The following is a 24,127-nucleotide window of genomic DNA, read 5'->3' on the forward strand; positions in this document are numbered from 1 at the left end:
TATATTTTTTATATATACATATAATACATACACACACACATATATTATATATATATAATTTGTGAATTTGAAAAGTTTATGTTACAATGCAGAAACATATTCGCAATATAGTGACGACAAAATAAATGATGAATACGCGGCTTATGAATATGAACGCATGTGCAACAGCTACCTGTCTACGAAGCACCAAGTCCGAAGAGATAAAAACCTCGGGGCTACTTAGAGCTACCGATGGATCTTTCTCCGTGTTTGTACCTGTTTCTTATTTTTATTTCAACAGTCGAGTTGGCCTAAATCTTCCATCGAAAAGTTCATTTTATCGCTTTATAATCTGGCGAAATATTAATAAATACAAAAAATGCATTTCACAATCATATGATAGAAACATTAGTTCAAACTAAGAAACTTGGATTATCATCGTACAATAGTTTTACAATAAGGGTGCCACCGAAGAGAAACGTTTAACCTAAGTATGATTTGCTTCTTCATTTTTAATCTTCTTATTTGACTCTTTTTGTATTTACAATAATTTTGCATAAATGTGGGGGTGTGGCTGACCGGTTTGTTCTTTTATTATTCTAGGCTATGTTCCAAGTCCAATTTAATTCTAAGATTCATCTAAGGTTAGGATTTGTATGTACTCCAAAGGATTATTTTTCATTCTTTAGTGATTTGGTCGGTTTTTAGTATCAACACGCTTTTGATAATACTTTTAAGTTTACATTTAAGAAAATCTACATTATAAGACATTATGTAGGTATTTAAAATATTAATTTCAGCCCTTTCATATATACATATACATATATTTTTTATTTCATTCAATTTTATGTTCATACTTTTCTACTACTTTGAAAGTAAAATTTCTTATTTTGTGTGTGAATAAACGTTTCTTTAAGTTTCCCTAGTTAATGATTTTAAATAGTATAAAATAATAATTGACTACTTCCTAACCCTTAATTTTAAAAGCATAATTTAATTGTGTAAAATAATATCCTATCACAAATAGAAATATATATTTGTTCTGTTTACATCTGTCTGTTCTATACAATGTATATCATATAGAATGATTAAATTTGAGTAAAAAATTAAAAGAAATTTATTGTTTCTTACATCTAGGCAATATAATATATCAGACATAAGCCAGTAATGTCTGTCCCTTCTTCATCGTCTAATAAGATAAGTGACAGTAAATCAGGTGGTACTAGTCCAAGTCCTGCAGAAGGTATTGAAGGTGTACCAGGGCCTAGTTCCTTAGAACCTATGCATTTTGTTTTACCACAAGATGGAGAGTCCGAGGATTATGGTGAAGATGGTGAAGAAGAAGAGGATGATACCAGTGAAGAAGATAGTGAAGTGAGTTTTATTTTAAAGTTACGTGTGTTTCACAAGAAATAGAATTTTGCGTTAATGTCATCAAATTAATCCGTGCATAATGGTATTAGATCAGTGACACTGGGATATTTTGTGACACGGAATGTGAACCTGATCTTGAAAGTACTAATTGTTCATTGTCTGCATCACAAACACAGTCACTTACACAACGGGTACAGAGTGCTATTTTACATACCTGTGTGCCACTCGATGTTGTTCAACCTCAAAGGAAGCGTAAAAGTGAAACAGAATCTAGTTTACCTTGTAAAAAACTTAATCCAGAAGATAAGTCACATTCTATGTGAGTAATAATGAAACAATGATCTAAAATGTTTTTTTAATAATGTGAATGATGGACTATGATATTGGAGGTTTCATATTTTTAGGATTATTAAAAAAGTAGACGACAAAAGTAAACATACGAGGTGTGTCATTCCAACAAAAGATAACCCTCCACCTGAAATGAGCGATTGGCTTCTCCAATTTCAGGTAAAAGAAGACCAAGTTATGTTTTCAAATAAGCATTTTACTTATAAAATTAAATAAAAAGCTGGTAATATTGATTTTTATTGTAGAGGTGGTCAAATGCAGAGAGAATGTTAGCTATAGATGAATTAATTGAAAGGTGTGAACCAACACAAGTGCGACATATGATGCAGGTGATAGAGCCTCAGTTCCAGAGAGATTTCATATCATTATTGCCAAAGGAGTTGGCCTTGTCGGTATTAGCTTTCTTAGAGCCAAGGGATCTTTTACGTGCTGCGCAGACGTGTCGTAATTGGCGATTCCTTGCTGACGATAATTTACTGTGGAAAGAAAAGTGCAGAGCCGCTGGTATAGGAGATTTAAAAGACTTGCCTCCAGTAAAACGTAAAAACTGTAGAAATTCCGGTAATACGTCATCCCCATGGAAGCAGGCATATATGAGGCAGCACAATATTAAAATGAATTGGAGGACAAAACCAATTCGTACGCCAAAAGTTTTAAAAGGCCACGACGATCATGTTATTACGTGTCTTCAGTTTTCGGGTAATCGCATAGTAAGCGGTTCTGATGACAATACTCTAAAAGTGTGGTCTGCTGTTACCGGCAAGGTAAATTAGTAATTTAGGTAATACTGCCCTTGGGCCACTCTACTCTCGATTTTTGTGAAATTGACAACTCTTGTAGAAATTAATAGTTTGATCAACTTTTTTCTGTTACAAAAATTTTGTAACCTTATAGTTTCCGAGATAATTGCGAAGACTTTTGCTACTACTACATTGAATTCTATTTTTACTTTATAATTCCTGAAATTAAAAAGAACTACTTCTTAAAAGTCTCAATCTATTTCACTTTTTTCAAAAAACCGTCGGATTCAGAGTAGAAGAATGTTTGACAATTATAAAAATTCTCATAGATTAAAAATCTCATGGACACGCTCATGTATACAGAATTCAGTGTAATAGTAGCAAAAGTTCTTTTCGATTATCTTGGAAATTGTACAATTGTAAAATTTTTATTGTAGGAAAAAATTGTTTAAATTGTGCATTTCCACAACATTTGTCAATTCTACGAAAATCCGGAGTAGAGCGGCTCAACTGCAGTATTATCATAATTTATATTTTTTCATACAATTAATTTCCGTTTGTTACATTTTTTTTTTCACGTGTTACTTTCCTGATAGTGCCTAAGGACATTAGTTGGACACACGGGCGGTGTGTGGTCCTCTCAAATGTCCGGTACTACTGTAATCAGTGGTAGTACGGATCGTACGTTAAAAGTATGGAATGCTGAAACTGGCCAATGCATTCACACTTTATATGGACATACGTCAACCGTGAGATGTATGCACTTGCACGGTAATAAAGTAGTCAGTGGTAGTAGAGATGCTACATTAAGGGTGTGGCAAGTGGATACTGGTGAATGTTTACATGTGCTCGTGGGCCATTTGGCAGCTGTTAGATGCGTGCAATACGACGGAAAGTTAGTAGTGAGTGGAGCTTATGATTATGTGGTTAAAGTTTGGAATCCAGAACGCGAGGAGTGCCTTCATACTCTACAAGGACATACAAACCGTGTCTATTCCCTTCAAGTAAGAATTATGTGAATTTTTACATATTGAATCATATATCCTGTTCTAACTTAGACAGGAAATCTGTACAAATTTGTATGTTTTTCCGTTTTCCGTTTCAGTTTGATGGTGTACACGTTGTTAGTGGTTCTTTGGATACAAGCATAAGAGTATGGGAAGTTGAAACCGGTGCATGTAGACATACTTTGATGGGACATCAATCCCTCACATCAGGAATGGAATTACGTAATAATATTTTAGTGTCTGGAAACGCAGATTCGACGGTTAAAGTTTGGGATATCGTTAGTGGTCACTGCCTTCAAACTCTTTCTGGTCCAAATAAGCATCAGTCTGCAGTTACTTGCCTTCAGTTTAACAGTCACTTTGTAATTACTTCATCCGACGATGGCACGGTTAAACTTTGGGACGTTAAAACTGGTTCGTACGTTTGTGTTACTTTCCTAAAATCTTCTTATATTTTTTAATAATTCCTTCTTGAAATGATTGTCGTACTTTTAGGGGATTTTATAAGGAATTTGGTTGCGTTGGAAAGCGGCGGAAGTGGTGGTGTTGTGTGGAGAATACGTGCAAGTGATACAAAACTGGTGTGTGCAGTGGGTAGCCGTAACGGCACAGAGGAGACCAAACTACTTGTTCTCGACTTTGACGTAGAGGTAAAATAGTGCACTTTTTTGCAGATGAAACTGCTCTCCTCTGTGACTTCTGTACATACTCTGATTAGGTAGCGCAAACAATCTCTTGTACAATGATTCATGTATTACGTGGCGTGATTGTGATAAGAATGTATGTCGATAACTCGAAGGGAGATCGTGAAAAGTCAGACGTGATTCTGTAGTTGCTACAAATGATCTCCAAAGTGGTAGAATGTTCAAACCGAAGGCATTAATTATATTAATTATGGAGTGTATTAACACTGGGTTTACGGAACGCGTCACCTTGACGCGCATTGAATTTTATAAATTGAATTTTATATTTTATTGTTTGTTAAACGTTTACGTCGATTTTTATTGATGCAATTGAACGAATATGTATCCTGATTATCTATTTTTAAATCGCTATTTTCCGAGATCTAAATAAACGAACATCTATTGTTCTAGGAACAATAGAATAAACTGCACAATAAATGTCTGTAAACCTAGTGTTAATCATGGTGTACAAATATGAAATTTCAAAGACTCAACAAATTATGAAGAACGAGGAGCTTATCAGTGTACTATTGTATTATTGCTGTTATGAAATCTAAAGGAAATCGCTAGCAATTTAAATAAAATCAGCCCACGTTATAAATATTATGATTACATAACGATTTGTATGGGCATTTAGGAAAGTATTTTTAACACTACAGAAAGAAAGATTTCTTACCATATTTGTCAAGCTTATAGATGAAAATATCGCATAAAGAATCTCAAATTCTTGAAAAATAAAGGTCAAGTTCAAATAAAAGATAAAGCAAGACAGAAAAAAGTAAGGAATATGGAATGAAATAGTAAATTTGAGTAAATCATGAAAGTGAAATAAAATGACTAAGCGAAGGTTCTTTTTTCTTTTTATATAAGAATTTTTTAAAATCTGTTATACATAATTAGGCTTATTTAAATTCTTTATTAATATTGATCATTGATGATAATTATGCATAATTTATTGAAAAACGTAAATATTATCTAATAGCTTTGTAATGAAATGTACACACTGCTTTTTATTTCATTTGATTTGTTTTGTTTCATAGACATCAGAGTTTGGTATCTTTATCGTCTGGAATGTCTATAGGCAAAATTCATATGATACCGTAAAATTGTAACATGTATCGAATTTTTCAATTTAAAAATGCATCTGTGAAAATCACAGCGATTTCTAATATTTTATCGATATTAACGTTATCTTGCATTATTATCTGTAACATTTTCTTATTTTAATCATTGATCGGAGCATTAGAACGTGTTACATACCTACCTACAAGGAATTTGTGCTATAACATTATCCTCATATAAGGAACAAAATCCGACAATGCCTCTGTCTTTTCCAAATTTGCAAACTTTACCATGATCGGTTACCAATTTACGCATATCTACATGTATCAGGATTGTCATACCTTTTTACAATTATCTTACTGCTGCTCGTGTATAATTGTAGAAAAATATTTATAAATTTTAATCTATAAATTCAAATACTTTTATGAATATTGATCACTTCAGGCCATACATATTGCACTTTATTTTACTTTTATATTTTTCATAAATATTATGCATAGTATTTGCCTAATATAAATATAATAGCATAAATATTTACCACAACTAATGGATATAGTTTATTTATATTGTCCTTGTACATGTAGATAGTGTTTTCATAATTTTTATGAAAAGGTAATCGTATCTGTTGATAAAAGGTTATACCACCATATGCAATTATTTGTCCAAAATATTCGTAAAATATGTAACAATTTTCTGCACGTACAGCATTAAAAAAGATCATTTCTAACAAGAATTAATTCATGATAATGATTTAATTGGACTATCAGAAAATCAATATCAAAATAAAATGTATTAATTTGGACATTAATAATGAGAGTCTGATTTTGATATGGGACAATAATAAGAATTGCAGAATTCTCTGTGCAATATGCATGAATCATTAAATAAAATATAATCAGTTGTTACACAAGAACAAGTACAAATAATAAAATTTTTCAAAGTATCATAATTTTCTGCATAGGAATTTTTCTTACAATAAGATTGTACCATTATGAAAATTTTATTTTGTTCAATAGTATATCAGGAAATATACATACATGTACTATCTATATTCTAAGACATGATTCATGTAAATGCAATTTTTATTATTGTGCCTAGAATATTCAAAGAATCGTGTTTTATTTGTATATTGCTCAATAGTTTATACTTGTAATGATGTGTTATCTGTTGTATCATTTTTTTTTATAAGAAATAGAAAATGTTGCTGCATTTTAAATTTTGTTATATCTTGTTTCTTAATCATAACAATTTCAAGCGTTATCAAATATTTTGATCTTCACTCGCAATAATTATGTTTCGACAACAATAACAAAAGTACATTGTGAACACGGAACATGCACAAGTTGATTCTTTTCCTGTATGTATTCCTTTTGAACACTGTAGAAATCTCCACATCTGCACTGATAAACGAAAATGTCTTTGTTATAATCACTTGTTTCTAGTTCACCAACAGATATTCTTGCATGTATCAGAGCATCATCTACATCTAATTCTACTTGTTTTCGTACTGCGTCATATTCCTTTCTTAACTTGGGATCACGTAATATATTCCAAGCTTCTGAAATCTGTTGAAACTTTATTCGGTCAGGCTCCAATACATTTTTATCTGGATGAAGTTTTAACGCTAATGCATGATATGCACGTTTTATATCCTCAGTTGTCGATTCTTGCGTACAACCAAGTAAATTGTAGTAATCTACAGAGTTCATATTGTGAACGTTTTTTTCTAAAATCGATGAATTCGTAATTATGAAATGTCACCACTTTTACTCGATACACGTCGGGGGAAACACTTGAGATGCTTCAGTAATCTCAGAAACGATCGAATCACCTTGTATATCTATTAATTTTCTGTATAAATTAATGCCATCTGACATAAACACTTGCACGTTCGTGTAGGTTAGAGAGATAAAAAAAAGTAAGAAAATTCCTCTTCTTGATTCGTACTGATAAAGGATTTATATAACTGCATTACGTTTGGACACATGCGCATTCTTTCCGGGCAAACAGAAAACTTGTCGTTCAAAAATATTCAAATCACTATGATAATAAATTTTCAAAAATTAACAACCATTCTCAATTTCTAGCCCTCTACTGGTAAGCCTTGGAAACGAAGAATTCAGAATATAAATGAATCATCTCCTTTATTTTGTAATCAATTTAAGATTGAAATAATATTCAATGATTAAGAAGCCGCAAGTATGGTTGCAAAACGTACTTGTAAAATGTTTAAAATCCAATTATCGCTATACAAGACGTGTATCTATCATCGGAACTGTAGTATTTATGGAGTTAACTTCTATTTGAAAATAAAATATAAACATTAACGTACGATACGTTGCACAGTAGACAATCAAATGATCCCTGGTATGAATGGTATGGCACAGAAGCAAGAGAGGTCCCGCGAATCATGATGTGTTCTTTGTTTATAGTTTTGATAGGTTACGTGTACTCGAAATTGTAGCATCGAACATAAGATGAGGAAAGATGAAAGCTGACCAATTAGATCCATATTCCTTCCGGGAAGCCATCTCCCGAGCAACGATGAATACGTCGATACAAAGATACATGCAATTATTTTTGTACATTTAATTTACGGTGTAATATAAAATTGATATTAAACATATGCAGTATGGAATATTTGTATATGTTTAATTCTGAAACATATGTAACTGTTGATATAAAAAGTACGATGCACTGCTGGTACTTCATTTTTTAGTCCACGAAATAGAACGTTGACAAACGTAACAGATAAATTGAAATACAATTAACGAATTGTAATATTGTACACAATATTGTACGTACGATATGTAACGCACAAATCTACCAAGAACTTACAAAGTTTTTTCTTGTTTCACCTTAAGATTTATCGTGGAATACATATTCATGTTGAAATTTAAAAAGAAAGTGGTGGATAACAATTTTGTCGAATTAAAGTTGACAATGAATCAGCTAGGAGTCATTGTTTTCTCTCAAAAGTAAGATTTTGTTCCATGGCACATAAAAATTGGTGAAACTAACATGATGACGAATCTCCTAAACTATAGGCAACATGAAAAAGTTGCTCTCCTTTCTCATTTCTTTAATCATAGTCTAAAAAGTGTTATTAGCTTACTCGCTATACTTAGCGATATTATAGATATTTTTATCATCGTTGGATCGAGAGTGTTCCAACGTGAACTGAAGAGGAAAAGAGCAAAAACTTTAATTAATTCTCGATAGAATTTTGGTAATAATTAGATTTACTGCTTTCACTTACAAGTTCTTGGTGCGACGATGGCGTTGAAAAATAAAAATAAAAAAAACATTTTTTTTTGTAAAACCGAATCTCGCAGGTTGAATCTACATAAAAAGAGACGTGACATGACAATATTACAAAATTTCTTATCGAATCGTTCTACCAATCTCAATGACTACGATAAACATTGAAACCTGAAAACTGCCAACGTCTTTCCATATTCGCTCCAATTCCAAACAAATCTTGCTTGAAGACTTGGGGAAATCGTTGCATCAGCGCTTCTACTTCATTTGGCTTGATGCCGTGTTCCATTTTTTGTAGGTAGGACCATAAATAATCTACGCTCGCGCCGAACGGATGAATATGTAAAAATGTCGCTATTAATCCTAGAATTCCAGAATGAAACAGTTTTATAGAATTTTAAAGCAAAGATCGAATGAAAGTCTTCAAAAGATAGTACCTATAAGCTTTGCATCCTTTTGAGTAATTTGAACAAAACTAGACGTTAAAGATAATTGTTTTGGAGTCCGTGGCTCCTCGTTTATGTCATCGTCTTTGTCCAGCGTTATGATTTCGCTCTCTCTAGGTTCCTCCTTTTTGGTGGCATTCAATTTCACGGTCAGATCCTTAATTTTTTGATCGTCTTGAGCCTGCTGTTTCCTCGATTGCATTAACTGTTCCTGCATTCCTTTTAAAGTTTGTTGTAACATTTTCATTTGTTTGTCCTTCGCATCGATGTCGCTTTTCGTCTCGGATTTCAACAAATCCACCTAAAAAGAACGTAAACTTTGCTTTTTCGCAACGTTTCGTAATTATAACAATAAATAAACGAGATATAGTCAATAAATGATTTTTCACCTCGTTTTTATATGCTTCTAATTGACATCGAAGACTATCGTTCTCCTCTTTGAGGACTTGTAATCTTTCGGAGTCGTCGTGAGAGTCCGTTTGATTCCTCGACTTCTTGCGTTGCGGTTCTTCCTCCGAATCGGATACTTCCATCTCCCCTTCACCTTCCATCAAACTTTCTTCCAGTTGCACAGCTTTGATCTCCTGTCACCGTAAAAAATTATCATCAAATTATTATTCAAGTTGAATTGTTCGTAAGAGATAACACCAAACATGCTTTTTTATATATATATAATATATATGTATAATATATATATATAAAATATATATATATATGTACACATATATATTCTTATATGTATGTATATATACATATATATATATATATATATTTGTATATACATATATTTATACATACATACATACATACATATATATATATATATATATATATATATATATATATATACATGTATATAAATATATATATATATGTATATATATATATATATACATATATATTACATATATTTTATGTAGCGCGCGCGTATGTGTGTGTATCTGTTTGCGTGCGTGCGCGTATGTATATATGTACATGTAAGTATGTACGTGTTTTATGGTATCGATTCGACTTGCTGAATCTCTTCCGAAATTGAGATCCGTTGCACGAAGAACAGCCGTGTCTCGAAACACGAAAAGAAATATTACACGTTGTTTTCAGTAGAAAAAATTCGCGTTAAACCTTGTACCAGTAGTGGAGGTGGCAGACTTACTGAAAAAGAACGCGCTTACCTGCACCACGTTGTATAGATTAATTTCAATCTCGCATAGGAGGAGCACATTATTATTCTATATTAGGACCGATTTGATGTTTTTCATAGACGATTCAAGCAACGGGGAGCATTTGTGCCGAAGATTACAGCTCTCCATCCATCAAGCGCTATGAGAAACATATTTTCTTTTTCTTTTCTTCCCCTTTTTCTTTTTTTTCAAAAAAAAAAAAAAGAAAGAATGGTATGAGAAAGAAATCAGGGAAAAAATGATTATTGGGGGGGGGGGGGGGGGAAGAATCGTTTAAAGTTTAAAGTTTAAGGGGAGAAATTGTCTTGAGAACGATCGGATCCTATCCCATTAAAAATGCAGAAACAAATAAACAGGAATGTGTATGCGTTCTTTTACTGGCTCGCATCAAGCATTCAACGTCCGTGAAATTGAATCCGGCAGCTGATCTTTCGAGAGTTTTACGAAGATCGGTGATCGGTTGGGTCAATTACCTGTTCATTCCAGTGAATTGTACCCGTTCAATAGAAACGAGCGGAACTACCCGTTACCTTTTACATTCCAATAATCCGAAAAAGTTTAAAGACCGATCGTACAGAGAAAGCGTATGTGTCTGACCAGATATGAAGCCGTTTGTACTCTTCACTCAAATTCACTTACCTTATTCTCGGACAAAAAAGGAATTTGCAAAACGCGCGATCAAACGATCAGCAGCGTGGTATGGGGATGATCGCGCGACTGCATAAAAAAGCTTTGTCTCGCTTTACGACTGGTAAGACTTTGCTGGTGACTGATATCTGACTGTTGTCTAATTGTAAAGAAAGTAACGTGAGGTGGTCACGCTGCTGGCGTGAGAATGCAAATACATACCGAGGATTGCTTCTTCCACATTTCGATGTTCTTCCGTTGAGCCTTTGTGAAGTGATCCCAGACCTTCTTGTGGCTGGCCGCAGTAAACACGCGTTCAATCTGACTGACTGTTGATGACATGGTCGCATGTTGCATACAAAAACACAACAAATCTTCTGTTGTATACCCTGCTTGAAACTCTACGTTCGTTTTGGTCTAATATGTTACTCTTTACACTCATCTATGTTCTTTTAAATAGGTTCTTTACAATATTCTGATCGTCGGCGTTGGTTCTTTTCATTCGAATCGATTCCCGTCTACATCGTTCGAATTTTGCTTTGTATTCGTATTCGTACTCGTACTTGTACTTGTACTCATACTTGTACTCGTACTCGTACTCGTACTCGTACTCGTACTTGTACTTGTACTTGTACTCGTACTCGTACTCGTACTCGTACTCGTACTTGTACTTGTACTTGTACTTGTACTCGTACTCGTACTCGTACTTGTACTTGTACTTGTACTTGTACTTGTACTTGTACTTGTACTTGTACTTGAATTCAAATTCGAATACGAATGCGAATTTGAAAATTCCCTTCACACGCATATCTCAAAATCAGCTGGAAATCTATTGCTGATATCGGTTTGATCGTGTCAGTGTGAAATTCGTTAGGAATCGTGCTGTACACACAATAACATTCTCATGAAAATACTTATACGAGGGGAATATTTTGAATGTTTCGAACCGCATTCTCCGTACCGAGAATCCTTTTTGAACTGTTGCGATTCAGCAGCCAATCGATTAGTTTTTTCGTGTCACGATCACTGACTATTTCCCTCGAAGAAAATGCGCGCTATTTGCCTAACAACTTACAACATGTAGAGCCTTCCAACGTAAACGATGATTTCAAGCTACGATTCCCTTAATAATCGACGTTACGGAAAACAAGAGAAACTTTACAAACAATATTTGACCAATTTCGATATTAGAAAATCTATATAATACAATATATAATAGAAAATAACTGACTGTAAAGTGTGCAACGAGAATCGTAACATAATATCATCTTCGCAACAAATGTTTAGCCCATCACCCTTAATCCTTAGCATTGCAAGCATGCAACTCTTAGATACACTAAGTCTCTAGAAAATGAATTCTCGTAATACATTTGTGCTTTCTCATTCGACGTTTCGTTTACCGTTCTAAAACGAACGTCTAGAACCGAGTAGACAGGATTTCTTCACCCACCTTAGATTTTCTCCTACTGTCTTTGATCCTTCTACCGAGTTGTCCTGATTGTGCATTCACCGACCATTCCCGTCACATAATCAATTTCTTATAATACACCTGATGTTGGAACTCAACGAAGATTATACTTTTTGCTAAGATTCATCGCGGTTAACTGTACTGAACGAACTCGTTGACAAGACATTTCGTTTCCAATATTTAACGTTCCTTTTCATTTTGCGTGTTCTTCTTTAAATATCAAGATCTTTAATATCAGAAGTAACGTACCTTTTGTAACTACTATAACATGAAATTCTGCTGTTGTTATAGTACGCTTTGTCTCAGTTATTGATTTACCAACGAAGAAGAGTACTCAGTTTTGTTAACACAAGACGCGGAATGTTTTGACGTAATTGGATTTTGGCACTTATCGTTGATATCGAATATCGCGACGATATTCCAAACGATTGCAAGGTCCTTATTTTATGGCAAAAAAAAACTTACCAGATAAAGCAATACTACGTATGTAGATTTGCTCTTGTGTACACAAAAATGTACAATGGTATAGAGCTGTGACGATATAACAAAAAAAAATATATATATGTATATGAATTGTATAAACGTACATTGTATCAAAAGTCCTTGCATCCTGCCCTTCATTAGTTCCTTTGCCTTCTGAAGTTCCTCTTCGTACGCAACTTTTTCCGTGAGTAATCGTCGAACGTGAGAATTTGTAGACTGAATCATCGAATAAAACGTGTTGGCGTTGCGTTTAGTGCAATCCCCGCGTTCGAGCCAAGTTACAACAACCTGAATTCATCGAAAGTATATAAAAATAGAGGCATTTTAAATTATGACCATTGCTATACAATTCACATTGACTTTACTCACTTGCACTGCTTTCATAAACGTATCGTCTTGTTTAATTTTTTCACAAATATTTGACGCTTCGTGGTCCGTATAATGTACAACCGGAGGAGGACTAGACGGTGCTCGTTGCCGTTCTTGCTCGACTCTTTCTCTGTGCCGTTGTTCTCTTTGCAATTGACGTTGCCTGCATTCCCACTCGTATTGGTCGTCCCTAGCCTGTATTTTAATTGAAATATAAACTTTAGAGTCTAGTGATAGACTCGAAATGTAAACCACAAACCTGAGCAAAGTCTACATGAAGTCTGCCCGTGTTTACGGAATCGCCACTAGATCCTATTCTAACTCTGTATCCAGACAAATAAATAGCTGCGTCAACACTGCTCTCAAGCACGAACCGTATGTGACAAAAATTTTTTTTCGAAAGTCGTAGTGTAGTTATTTCTCCACACCTTTCGAATATTTCTTGAATTATCGTTTCCGTAATATTTTCTGGTAGACCTACAACAAATTCAAATATTTCTGTTACATTAAATATTTCTGTTACATCATGTTATATTTCGTAAAAAAAAGGAATACCTCCTACAAATATTGTTCTGCACCCTGGTGGTCTTTCTCTAGTTGTTGGAGGTGGTGCGTTTGGATTTGGTGGAAATAGGGTACAACTTTTACAGTGTATAATTTCTTTGGTACCTTGCGGTGCCGACGGTGGAGGAGGCAAGGCACCGCTCATTATTTGAGCAGCATCGCTCATTATTTGTTCCGGACCTAATATTTGCGCTCCAATCATACTACCGTCGTGCGACATCATCCCCATACTCATAGGGCCATAACTATGCGTATGTCCCATGTGTGGACCGAGCGTCATTTCGCTCATCATTGGTCCCATTGGCCCCATAGGACCCATTCCCATCACAGGGTACCCTACACCCATTCCCCAAACACCTGTAGCTTGTTCCATTTGAGCTCCTATATTTGGAGTTCCACTAGCATTCGATGATGGAAGTTCATTACCATTCGAATTATTATTATGACCATTACTGTTATTCGTTGAGGAATTTATACCACTTCGTTCCTCAGGTCTTCGTTCTTCTCTTCTATCCCTTTCATTTCTTTCTTCCCTTCTTTCCCGATCTCTTTCTCTTCTGTCGCTTCTTTCACTTCTCGATCTGTAACCACCAATTGCGCAAAGATAAATATAAGACACATATTATATTACACTGGATTGCCGATATAAAGAAAAACCTTCTGCTATCTCGATTATCTCTACTCTCCCTATTCTCTCGTTCACGTCTGATATCATTTTTCTCAGTTTTTTTGTCATTATTGTCATCCATAGATTCCCTAGCTAGCGGTGGTTGATTCTTATTTGTGCTAAACTCTAAAGGAGAATCGTTCATTCCGGGCAGTGGTATCGGTGGAGGTAGTGGAGGAAATCCTTGACTAGCTAATTCCATAAAACTTTGTGGTCCTGCAATTGGAGCAAGGGGGCCCATTGGTCCCATACCTAAGAACGAATCATTTTCATAAGTGAAATTAAACACTAATTTTCCATAAAATAATTGTGATATTAAATACTATACTAAATTGATAAATGATGCAGTACATAATAAACTGATAAAATATACACGGTTATGAATTCAGAACGTACCCATCGGTGGCATAGCGGCCGTTGGTACACCCGGAAAATTATATGCCATCTTTCCCGAATTGTCTTATCTTTTGATAATTACGCCTTGAGTTACAATTATAAATGGCAAAAGAATCAGATAAATGAATTTACTTGTTAAAAATCCTAGATCATATCAGCGGTGCAAACTTTGCATCCAATATGGCAGATGGATGGACGTAACCTCTTTAACTTTGCAACTTGTAGTTGGTTCATTCCTTTGACAACTTTGACGTCGATCAATCATCAATTATGAAAGATAACGAATTTACTAAAATTATTGGACCGAACGTAATTTTAGTACCGTACAAGAAAAAACATGTTGAAAGGCTGGTATCATTTACCCCGAGTGTATTATCGATAATGCGTTACATCCTCAAAACATCCTCCATTTTTAAATTATCGTCTATCACTTACCTATGATATTTATATTTTTCAAATTTATTAGATTCTTCGTTCTCATTATAAATGAACTGTTACTACTTTTTCAGGTACCATGAGTGGATGAAATCAGCAGAATTGCAATATTTTACCGGCTCAGAAGCTTTGACATTAGAAGAAGAATTTCAAATGCAACAGAGATGGAATCAAGATGAAGATAGTGGGTAATTATTTCCTACTAAACACATAATTCTGTACTAATCGTATCTCTTTCTTTGTTATAGAATGTACCTTTATTATTCTAGATAAAAATATTCTTTCTACTACTTCAGACGAAATAGGTAAATAATATGTTTCGACTCACTTTTCATGTTTTTACTTTTAATATGTAATTACACCGATCAATTTTAGAAGCTATGATTGGAGACACTAACTTATTTTTTAATGATCTGGATCGAAAGGATACTGCTGAAGTTGAAATCATGATAGCTAATATTGCTTACAGAAATAAGAAAAGGGGTTGGGAGGCAATAATTATAATGTTGCTTTACGGTACTTACTTTGCATTTATTTTTTTTCTTATATTTGTGCATTATATTGTTACAAAAAATGAAATTTTCTTAAATAGGTATTGATATGCTAAATGTAACAAAATTTACAGCAAAGATTAAATGTGATAACGAAAAAAGTATAAAAATGTTCACAAAATTAGAATTTCACGAGGTAATGTCTGCGAAAAATTGTGCAGAATAAGTATAACTGAATTGATGATAATTATAATTTATGTTTGTTACTAGGTACAGAAAAGTCAAATATTTCAGGAATTTACCTTTGAGAAAGTTGTGAATCCCAATTGGAGAAACTGGTTGTACTCTCATATTACAGGTCAAATTCAATATGATGTTTATGAAGAAGAATAATCATTCTATAACTAGATATTCACTAATATAATTAATGTACAAAGGAATATATTATGAGCATAGCAAATTTTATTATCTTATAACAACACAAAATACAGCATACAATTTAACGTTTATCATCAATATAGTACATACACTTGTTTTGTGATAGCAAATAATCCTATGTATGAGAGTAGATATCAATTGATGTAACCGGGACGTGATTGGTTTTGATTAGATCTAAGCGCCTATACCCGGTTGCACGTGTTATATCGCGCACGCAACTCCTACAGAGCAGTACTTTGAGTGTATCGATATTTTTCAGTTAAATTGTTCATTAAATAACACAAAATAAGTTCAAGGTAAATTATAAACACTAATTTATTGCATTTATTAAATATTGAGTTTCTTGAAAAGACAAAAGAAATTGGTTATAAGCAATATTATTACATGCTCGACACGAACGATCATCTAATTTTTCGAGTAAAAGCAAACTTTTATAATATTGTAAAATTACGTCACGTACGTAACATTACAATGTGTCATAAATTAATATATGTTTAAATATTAGCGTTGTTCGAAAAGTGGAACAGCTCAATATTGAAAAAAATCACTTAATACGAAAAAATTTTTAAATTAAAATTTTCCTTTGAATATAATGCACAATTGTAAATGACATGATAAATTTAAGTTCAGAAATTTTTATTGAAAGCATATATGCTAAACGATTATGAGACAGATTCAATGTTAAGAAAACAAAATTTATAATGAACACTTAAAAATATTCAAGGCTACATATGTATACCGCTGTTTAGAAAAACAATTTATTTATGCATTTACAAGCTTGCATAAGCCCAAAAAATAAATTGAGATTTTTAAATACAGTAAATGATTATTTACCATGTAAAAAGAAAAATGGGGAGATTAAAGTACGAAATTATGCTCATGTGTAAAATAATCATACGAATTAGCGTCTTTAAAAAGAAAACGGTACTATTATTGGTCAATTGTTAATCAATCTGATCATTTTGACCTGTGTTCCATTTAAATTATTTGTCAATTTAAAATATAGTCTGAGCACTCAAAATTGTGTACACGTGTAGTGTACGCGCGCAAAATATTCGTTTACATTTTCGATGTCTGGAAAATTGACCGCATTGCGATACTTTCCTGTTTTCTCCGTACTGAGTCATATCACCAATTACATTACATTAAATATTTCCACTTGTACACATATGTTTATTCATTACACTTGAGCCGAAGCGTCGCGCAGTTCGATTATTATTGTTTTTCTTCTATCTTTTCGTTGTGCCGGTGTATACAGTACAAGTAATCGATGATAAAAGAAATTGGTCTCAATAAGATAGTTTTGTTGCTCATAACGTGATCTTCGCAAACTCTGCTTCATATATACATTAAATATATTGTCATCTTATTAATTGATCGTTTAAAGTCTGTAGACGACCATGGCTGCATCAAGGATATTGAGGAAATTACAGAAAAGACCGTTGCTCTTCAACTCGATGATATACGGATCCTTTTATACGGGTGCTGAATTCGCTCAACAAACTTACAACAATATGTTCAAGGTATTTAATGATTATTCTCTTCTATATCGTACGGACACAGTGAATGCAATATACTGTGAAATCTGTACCCGGTAAAAATGGAGACAATCGTCATCTTGAAATATGATTGTTAGTAATTAATAAATGAAAAATTGTTGTTATGCAGTTTGTTTTGAAAAGAGTATGATGGATTCAATACATATAGATGAGAAATAGTTGTAATGGGACACTTTTGCTTACACTTCAAAGTATCTCATCAAAGAATTGTCACGATTATGTTACAGCCTCCGTTGACAACTCCGATGCCGGAACGGATCAAAAACTCCGACACGATTGATGATCAAACGCAGCCTTCCGTTTGGTTAAGAATATTTAACAAGGCATTAACTTTATCGGATGAGGATAGTATGACGCAATCGGGGAATTACAATTGGGCTCAACTTAAACGATACGCTATCTACGGTTGCTTCATAGCAGGACCGATGCTCCATGGATGGTATCTTTGCGTTTTGCAATGTTTCTCCATTACCACTATGTTTTATGTCGCTTTCCATGCTTGGCTTTTACATATTTTAGCATTGTTCTCTATATAATACATGCGCGCACAAATATTATCAATTAAGTTTCTAATGAATTGATTATAAGGGACACACCGGACACTGATAAACGTTGATTATTGTATTTCATATTATGAAAATATATTTTCTTGACTTAATCGAAATTAACATCTCCTTAAGTATGAAGTAATGAATACAATGAAATGCTAATAATGCCGAAGACGGAGACGAAGACGAAGACGAAGACGAAGGCGAAGACGAAGACGACGACGAAACCGTGATCCGTGTTTCATATAATTAAAAAGAAACCCTTTTGGTTGTTATTATTGTCAGATTGAATACTTCTTTTTATTATTGGTACTAACATTAGATAATCTAACTACAGACTGAATGACGATTGCATCAAAATGCTTTCGTCGGGAAGTCGAATTTTTCACGCTGTGTATCACCTTCGGTGAACTTATGCTGCTTTGACATTTTTAATGCTACAAAATTTTATATATATTTATTCTAGGCATATTCCACACATGTTGTAATCGTCGATACTCGAATGTTTGTACAATCAGTTAGAACGAAACTTTTTTGTTTCTCTTAAGTAGATAAAGATCGACAGTAAATTTCTTAATAATCAATACTGTTTTCATCAGGTATAAATGGTTGGACACCTTTTGCAAAGGTAAAACAATGAAGATCGTTCTTGCGAAGCTTTTTGTTGACCAATTTGTTTTTACACCACCATTGATTATTGTGTTTTATATCAGTGAGTCTTCTATTTTTATTCAATTTATATTTTTCTCTTCTGTTTTACAAGATTTTATTTCTATGAATATTTTAGGTATGAGCCTAATGGAGAATAAAGCAGATATTTTCAACGAATGTAAAGCTAAATTTGTACAAACGTTCAAGGTAATTCAAAAGAAATTCGTATTTCTTCAATAAATTTGTGATTAATTGAATTTTTCATTTTCAGACTTCATGTATGTATTGGTTACCAGTACAATTCTTAAATTTCTTATTAATACCGGCGTCGCTGAGAGTGACTTTTGTCAGTATTGCAGCCTTCTGTTGGGTGAATATTCTGTGTTATGTAAAAAGGGCACCTATATCTGAATGTGATCAGAATAACAGGATAAACTATTAACTAACATCTTGTATTGATCTGTACAGAACTCCAAGAACCAAACTCTTTTGCTTTGCAGAAAGTGTTTTATATAAAAGAATTTATTAGTAAATTTATCAAACACAAGCATATGAAAGTGTCAAGTATTTTATAGTAAAATAATATTTTATGATATCGCGATAACGTTTTTGCACCTTGGAACTTCAGATGAATACATATACAATATACAACAAATAGAATTCTTAACATTTTTACCTTTACTGTTAACAGTTATACAAATTTATTTGCGATACATATCAGCAGAATGGAGTAATAATTTAACGTGTACAGTGAAGGAACACTCAGATTTTTACAGTAATTTTTCATAAAAAATTTTTTCTTAATCATGCTTCCTTAATTGTAAAAAATGGTAATAATCTATTGTATATGTATGTATATATATTTTTCAAACATTGTATGTATATAATGGGAATACCTTTACGATACATGCATAAGAAATAATAAAATTTTTCATATATTTCCATCATCTTAAGCATAAATTAGTTAAATAAACATTTTTTGGAAAAAATATCGAATAATTATAGTGCTCAATATTGAAGTACAGTAGAGCCTCCAGTATCCAAAGATCTATTGATATTCCATGTGCACCTATTTCTTTCGCTATTAAAATAAATGCACATTTTATGTTATATCCTGTTCTTTCTCATTGTAATTTCTGGTATTATTTTTTTTTTAATATACGATAATCATTAAAAAGAACGACCACTTTTTTATTATCCAAAAATGTTATCATGTATCATGTCTTACTATTAATTCGAACACTGTACATGAGATTCTACTGTATTTAAACTGTTCGTTATTACATACGATGAGATACAATAAAATTTTCCACAGATGTTTACACGTGTACGTTAAACAATTCTCTACAATGTTGCGTGTTACGTTAAAGTTTAAACAATGAATATCATTCAATTCGAGTTAAAAATAAAAGATCTAGTGGAAAAATTCATTTGCCATTATTGTTTTTTAAACATACTATCGATGAATAACCGTTCTTTTTTAAAATATTGACTTTCATCTTTGAAACAGTCAAGATACTTTTATTTGTCCAGTGTGTATATATGTACGCGCAAGTATACGATAATACGTATGAATATATTCGTAATGCACATATATGTAAAGTGTATAAGTCTCTTCATTTAATACAGTCTTTTTGATATTTTATATTGCAGAAGAATTGAATTATTATTATACATCTACATTACTTTTATAATAAATGTACCTCTTATCAAAGGAAATAAGAATATGTGTATATATATATACACACGAAGTACAAGACGTGAATATTGTCCATATAAAAGCTAGAATGGATTAAACCCATAATATACGCATATCTACAACAACACAACATTTATAATTGAATTCGACTTCGATTGAATGGACTTTCTATTTCTTTCGCGTTCTTATAGAAAAATCAACTACTAGGCCTTAAAAATTTATTATCTCTATACAGAAAAATGATAAGTGAGCACAATGAAAGTAAAAGAAAACTACAAATTAATATTTGAACTTAATTTCGTCGATCCTTTCGTATATTATATTATACAATGTGTACTCAAAAATTTCAAAGCAAAATTATTATACGTTCTACAAAATTGTAAATTTCCAATTATCAACTAATAAATATCATAGACAGTATTATTGTTAAGTAAAAATTTGTTTGATATAGTGCTATAATACTGATAGCTTGATTCGACAGCAAGCAATAAGCATTACGCGGTAAAAGTATCATTGAAGAGCGTATCATAGTTTTTTTACAATCCATTTTCTTTGGTCTTATGCATATATACATATGTTCAATACTTCATAATATAATAAAGCAAATCTGATCTTTTGACATGAATTAACACAAATGTTCATACCTCAGTATAATGTTCGTTTGTAAATACAACATAATCATATTTATACGCGAATAGTCTCAATTATTTTCTAAAATTCAATTTAATTTTAAAGATGTTTTTATAATACTTTATATATGCATAAGGTGTATGATATAACGTGCATGATTACTAAACTGCGGATTCGTATACATTTATAGCTTACATTCATATACAATAATATAATAAATTTTCAATCATTATAGTATTGAATACAATTTCCATTTAATATTTAACGTGTAACATAACGAAGCTTGTAATAAAAGAAATCAAATTTTCCGTCGTTTTTATTTTCATAAATTGATCTACGAAAATGTAAGATTACATACATATCCGCAGTCTAATGGTTACGAATAAATATATACGTATATTTGCGTGTTTCCTATCTGTGTGTGTTTGTGTGTATGTGTGCGTGCGTGCGTGCGTGCCAGCGTGTGTGCGTGCTCACACACTTCGCTGTTTTGCGATTATAACACGTTACCCATTCATCATGCACGTCGAGTAATCTACTTGCTTGATAATCTCCTGATACAGCCCAATTCATTTGTTTAGGTAATGTTAACTTTTAACAATTAAGAAAGGCACCTAAGAGGGATCCAGCCCTACCTTGTAGAAGAAAATATATTCATTGTTCCACTTGCTGTGCGTTTTCTTATAAGACGTGCTGCTACTATAAATATTCAATCAAAATCAGTTACATACACATAATATATTTTAGATATCTTTTTACTTTTCAATTGTAAACTCACCAGTTGCATCTTGTGGGGTAAGCGGCTTTTCTATGACCTTTTGTATCACATTTATCCACTGTGTTCTATCATCGTCACTTTGAGCAGAAAGTAGATAGGTTCTGTCTGGTGTTTCAAGAGTAAATGAGAATCCTTGATCTCTTGCACCTGGTGGTACTCCTGTTTTTATAGCAAAACCATCTGAAGAATGACCCAAGAATATTTCCCCTTTTGGATGTGCATCCTTTAAATGAAATAAAATACATTAAGTAAATATTGCATACATATATATTAATTATCATGTACATACCATTGGATCATCATGATACATAAGTTTACGGCCATCTAATGTAAACCATCTTTTCTTATAGGCATCTGTATGCCTAGGCCCAGTTTTCCACAAAAATCCCTCACGGGAAAAATCTCTGGTAAGTTGTGAAAGTAACTCTGCTTCAGTTGCTCCAGGATAGGCCACCTTTAAACGATGCAGTTTTGCACATCGTATTGCTAAATACCAATTTGTGATTACTTCTGGATCTTCATGGTATACATAAATATGTCTTGTTGTACCATCCTTCATGAACGAAATTTGTAAACTATTTTGATTACCAGTTTTAGGTGGAGCAAAAGCTACATTTAACTCTGATATTCTAAGAACAGCTTTGGGTTCCTTATAACAAAGAGGTCGTTAAAAACATTGAATATATAATGTTTATGGGCAATATTTCAGATTTGTATAATAATCAATATCTACATACCTTATTTTCTTTAACATGATATTTTAATGTATCTTCTGCTTCGCAAAGCACAAATTTTCGAGGATGATATCGTGAATCTTCTTTACCTCGTTTCATAAGAAATCCCTCCATGAACCCTGATACATAATGATTCTGTCTTTCTGGATGACAAAATTCTTCCCTCTCATATTTTGCTCTTATCCATTGTTCCACTAATACTCTAATAATTACAAAAAAATTATTTTCTAAAATATTATAATTTTATTTAATTGAAATTTATGTATGAGAACCTACTGCGGTGCATCCGGACTTGGTCTACGATAACATGGTGGTACACGTTCTTCATAATGAAGTCTAGCAACCACATTACCAACTTCTCTAATTCTATTTACTTGAGAATCTTCCCACCTGTCTAATTTTAAGTGTTTTACTTTAGAAATATGTGCTCCCATTGATCTATGTATGCCAGCGCATCTTGTGCATACAAATATTCCTATGTTATAAGAAGCCCATTCTGGATCTGGAATTTGATTCGAATTAACCGAATAAAATTACTTCTTATCTTTTAATCAAAATTTATCTCTAAGTCTCTAATTTATAGAAATTTATCTCTAACAAATGTTTATAGATATAAGGTAATTATACAACAAAATGCACAGTCTTGTAAAAATATGTTTTATAATAAGAAAGGTGAATAAACATAACAAACCAAAAAAACATGTAAATGAAATTTCTTTATTATTAGATACAGACATAACTTAAATTGTTTTTTAATATAATGCACATTTTTTTTATATTTCTTCTACATTATGGAGTGCATTATTATAATAATAACTCAGATGTTTAAACTTTAATAAAAATGTATCTATTTCGTTAAATTCTATGACGATCCATTAACATATCACATATCACAAAATAAATAGAGAAGTTTTCTTAACTAGTAACAACAATATTTTTTAATGATATTTATTACAGAGGTTTATCATTGCATTTGACAGTTGAACTTTCACATTGTTTTAAATCAGATTTCCTTATATTTGAAAGTAAACGAAGTTACAAAAACAAGGTTTCAAATTTGAACATTAAATAGTTAATATGATTCTAAACAAATCCTTTCTAATGCTTTTATATCGCGGTTCACAAACATATTTAAATCTTCTTAAAAAACCCACTCACTCTTTGCCCCACAATCTGCACACACGTTATTTTCTGGTTTTTTGAGGAGTTCTGTTAATAACTTCTCATTCAAGTCGGCCATCTTAAAACACTGACAAATAGTAATGTACATATATACATGCAAAGATCATTTAACATAGAAAGAAGGTTAACTCACTCATAAAATATGTCGCGGTATATACAGTTGGTCTTGCAAATGCAACATATCTCAATGAATTTTCTTTTTAAAGTTAATGATCTTATATACAAATAGCCAAAACACACATCCATTTCACTCTGACTATTCAAAAGTCACAAACTGTAACTAAAGTTCCCTCTTATGAAATTTTATATTCAATGGTATATAAAGTA

The 24,127-nt window shown here is 32.5% G+C and overlaps 6 protein-coding genes across 16 annotated transcripts; 3 read left to right on the plus strand and 3 right to left on the minus strand.

Moving 5' to 3' along the window:
• Positions 1-95: 95 nt before the first annotated feature.
• On the plus strand, positions 96-6,935 carry ago (F-box and WD-40 domain protein 7). 5 transcript variants are annotated; one of them, XM_031984523.2, is made up of 9 exons: positions 106-470; positions 583-753; positions 1,117-1,353; positions 1,443-1,672; positions 1,758-1,860; positions 1,947-2,465; positions 3,038-3,445; positions 3,547-3,862; positions 3,944-6,935. In XM_031984523.2, exons 3-9 carry the CDS (start codon positions 1,147-1,149, stop codon positions 4,105-4,107), a joined length of 1,947 nt encoding a protein of 648 aa, XP_031840383.1. In that variant the 5' UTR covers positions 106-470; positions 583-753; positions 1,117-1,146; the 3' UTR covers positions 4,108-6,935. The 5 variants fall into 5 exon arrangements, with proteins under 5 accessions (XP_031840386.1, XP_031840383.1, XP_031840385.1 ...); XM_031984525.2 differs by having other exon boundaries at positions 583-633; XM_031984524.2 differs by having other exon boundaries at positions 583-623.
• On the minus strand, positions 5,028-7,172 carry LOC116430424 (uncharacterized). 2 transcript variants are annotated; one of them, XR_012999007.1, is made up of 3 exons: positions 7,025-7,172; positions 5,732-6,919; positions 5,028-5,597 (listed from the first exon to the last, which is right to left on the minus strand). XR_012999007.1 is itself a non-coding variant. In XM_031984554.2 (2 exons), exons 1-2 carry the CDS (start codon positions 7,068-7,070, stop codon positions 6,483-6,485), a joined length of 483 nt encoding a protein of 160 aa, XP_031840414.1. In that variant the 5' UTR covers positions 7,071-7,172; the 3' UTR covers positions 5,028-6,482. The 2 variants fall into 2 exon arrangements, 1 of the variants encoding a protein (XP_031840414.1); XM_031984554.2 differs by having other exon boundaries at positions 5,028-6,919.
• A 719-nt stretch (positions 7,173-7,891) lies between these two features.
• LOC116430413 (ecto-NOX disulfide-thiol exchanger 2) lies at positions 7,892-17,870 on the minus strand. Of its 4 annotated transcripts, none has more exons than XM_031984521.2 (10): positions 17,762-17,870; positions 14,250-14,511; positions 13,584-14,173; positions 13,288-13,505; positions 13,029-13,223; positions 12,764-12,947; positions 10,931-11,037; positions 9,290-9,484; positions 8,892-9,201; positions 7,892-8,817 (listed from the first exon to the last, which is right to left on the minus strand). In XM_031984521.2, exons 2-10 carry the CDS (start codon positions 14,507-14,509, stop codon positions 8,600-8,602), a joined length of 2,277 nt encoding a protein of 758 aa, XP_031840381.1. In that variant the 5' UTR covers positions 14,510-14,511; positions 17,762-17,870; the 3' UTR covers positions 7,892-8,599. The 4 variants fall into 4 exon arrangements, with proteins under 4 accessions (XP_031840381.1, XP_076225468.1, XP_076225469.1 ...); XM_076369353.1 differs by lacking the exon at positions 17,762-17,870 and adding an exon at positions 15,091-15,235; XM_076369354.1 differs by lacking the exon at positions 17,762-17,870 and adding an exon at positions 14,656-14,803 and having other exon boundaries at positions 7,892-8,769.
• LOC116430425 (N-acetyltransferase 9-like protein) lies at positions 14,852-15,998 on the plus strand. Its single transcript, XM_076369387.1, has 6 exons — positions 14,852-15,002; positions 15,165-15,274; positions 15,339-15,395; positions 15,466-15,606; positions 15,683-15,777; positions 15,852-15,998. Exons 1-6 carry the CDS (start codon positions 14,926-14,928, stop codon positions 15,972-15,974), a joined length of 603 nt encoding a protein of 200 aa, XP_076225502.1. The 5' UTR covers positions 14,852-14,925; the 3' UTR covers positions 15,975-15,998.
• Positions 15,163-19,219, plus strand: LOC143174173 (mpv17-like protein). Of its 3 annotated transcripts, none has more exons than XM_076369383.1 (6): positions 15,163-15,278; positions 17,407-17,542; positions 17,806-18,017; positions 18,726-18,838; positions 18,914-18,984; positions 19,049-19,219. In XM_076369383.1, exons 2-6 carry the CDS (start codon positions 17,420-17,422, stop codon positions 19,217-19,219), a joined length of 690 nt encoding a protein of 229 aa, XP_076225498.1. In that variant the 5' UTR covers positions 15,163-15,278; positions 17,407-17,419. The 3 variants fall into 3 exon arrangements, with proteins under 3 accessions (XP_076225498.1, XP_031840415.2, XP_076225497.1); XM_031984555.2 differs by lacking the exon at positions 15,163-15,278 and adding an exon at positions 15,852-15,939; XM_076369382.1 differs by lacking the exon at positions 15,163-15,278 and adding an exon at positions 16,168-16,315.
• Positions 19,220-21,612: 2,393 nt separating this feature from the next.
• On the minus strand, positions 21,613-23,858 carry LOC116430421 (arf-GAP with dual PH domain-containing protein 1). The gene is made up of 7 exons (XM_076368995.1): positions 23,777-23,858; positions 22,895-23,120; positions 22,622-22,820; positions 22,174-22,533; positions 21,866-22,107; positions 21,742-21,805; positions 21,613-21,660 (listed from the first exon to the last, which is right to left on the minus strand). Exons 1-7 carry the CDS (start codon positions 23,856-23,858, stop codon positions 21,613-21,615), a joined length of 1,221 nt encoding a protein of 406 aa, XP_076225110.1.
• Between the last annotated feature and the right edge of the window lie 269 nt (positions 23,859-24,127).

The sequence above is a fragment of the Nomia melanderi genome, chromosome 7 (genome assembly GCF_051020985.1).
Source record: "Nomia melanderi isolate GNS246 chromosome 7, iyNomMela1, whole genome shotgun sequence".
Classification (NCBI taxonomy): Eukaryota; Metazoa; Arthropoda; class Insecta; order Hymenoptera; family Halictidae; genus Nomia; species Nomia melanderi.

Excerpts from the sequence above, each read along its gene's own strand:
- ago (XM_031984526.2), top strand. The coding sequence starts at position 1,147 with ATGTCTGTCCCTTCTTCATCGTCTAATAAGATAAGTGACAGTAAATCA. Across the intron at positions 3,446-3,546 it reads ACCGTGTCTATTCCCTTCAA|TTTGATGGTGTACACGTTGT; the intron begins GTAAGAATTATG and ends TTTCCGTTTCAG. Across the intron at positions 3,863-3,943 it reads ACTTTGGGACGTTAAAACTG|GGGATTTTATAAGGAATTTG; the intron begins GTTCGTACGTTT and ends TCGTACTTTTAG.
- LOC116430424 (XM_031984554.2), bottom strand. The coding sequence starts at position 7,070 with ATGTCAGATGGCATTAATTTATACAGAAAATTAATAGATATACAAG. Across the intron at positions 6,920-7,024 it reads AAAATTAATAGATATACAAG|AAAAAAACGTTCACAATATG; the intron begins GTGATTCGATCG and ends CATCGATTTTAG.
- LOC116430413 (XM_031984519.2), bottom strand. The coding sequence starts at position 14,704 with ATGGCATATAATTTTCCGGGTGTACCAACGGCCGCTATGCCACCGATG. Across the intron at positions 13,506-13,583 it reads CAGAACAATATTTGTAGGAG|GTCTACCAGAAAATATTACG; the intron begins GTATTCCTTTTT and ends AATTTGTTGTAG. Across the intron at positions 9,202-9,289 it reads TAGAAGCATATAAAAACGAG|GTGGATTTGTTGAAATCCGA; the intron begins GTGAAAAATCAT and ends CGTTCTTTTTAG.
- LOC116430425 (XM_076369387.1), top strand. The coding sequence starts at position 14,926 with ATGAAAGATAACGAATTTACTAAAATTATTGGACCGAACGTAATTTTA. Across the intron at positions 15,003-15,164 it reads AAGAAAAAACATGTTGAAAG|GTACCATGAGTGGATGAAAT; the intron begins GCTGGTATCATT and ends CTACTTTTTCAG. Across the intron at positions 15,607-15,682 it reads AATTATAATGTTGCTTTACG|GTATTGATATGCTAAATGTA; the intron begins GTACTTACTTTG and ends TTTCTTAAATAG.
- LOC143174173 (XM_076369383.1), top strand. The coding sequence starts at position 17,420 with ATGGCTGCATCAAGGATATTGAGGAAATTACAGAAAAGACCGTTGCTC. Across the intron at positions 17,543-17,805 it reads CTTACAACAATATGTTCAAG|CCTCCGTTGACAACTCCGAT; the intron begins GTATTTAATGAT and ends ATTATGTTACAG. Across the intron at positions 18,985-19,048 it reads AATTTGTACAAACGTTCAAG|ACTTCATGTATGTATTGGTT; the intron begins GTAATTCAAAAG and ends TTTCATTTTCAG.
- LOC116430421 (XM_076368995.1), bottom strand. The coding sequence starts at position 23,858 with ATGGCCGACTTGAATGAGAAGTTATTAACAGAACTCCTCAAAAAACCA. Across the intron at positions 21,806-21,865 it reads GGTGAGTTTACAATTGAAAA|TAGCAGCACGTCTTATAAGA; the intron begins GTAAAAAGATAT and ends GAATATTTATAG. Across the intron at positions 21,661-21,741 it reads AATATATTTTCTTCTACAAG|GAGATTATCAAGCAAGTAGA; the intron begins GTAGGGCTGGAT and ends GGGCTGTATCAG.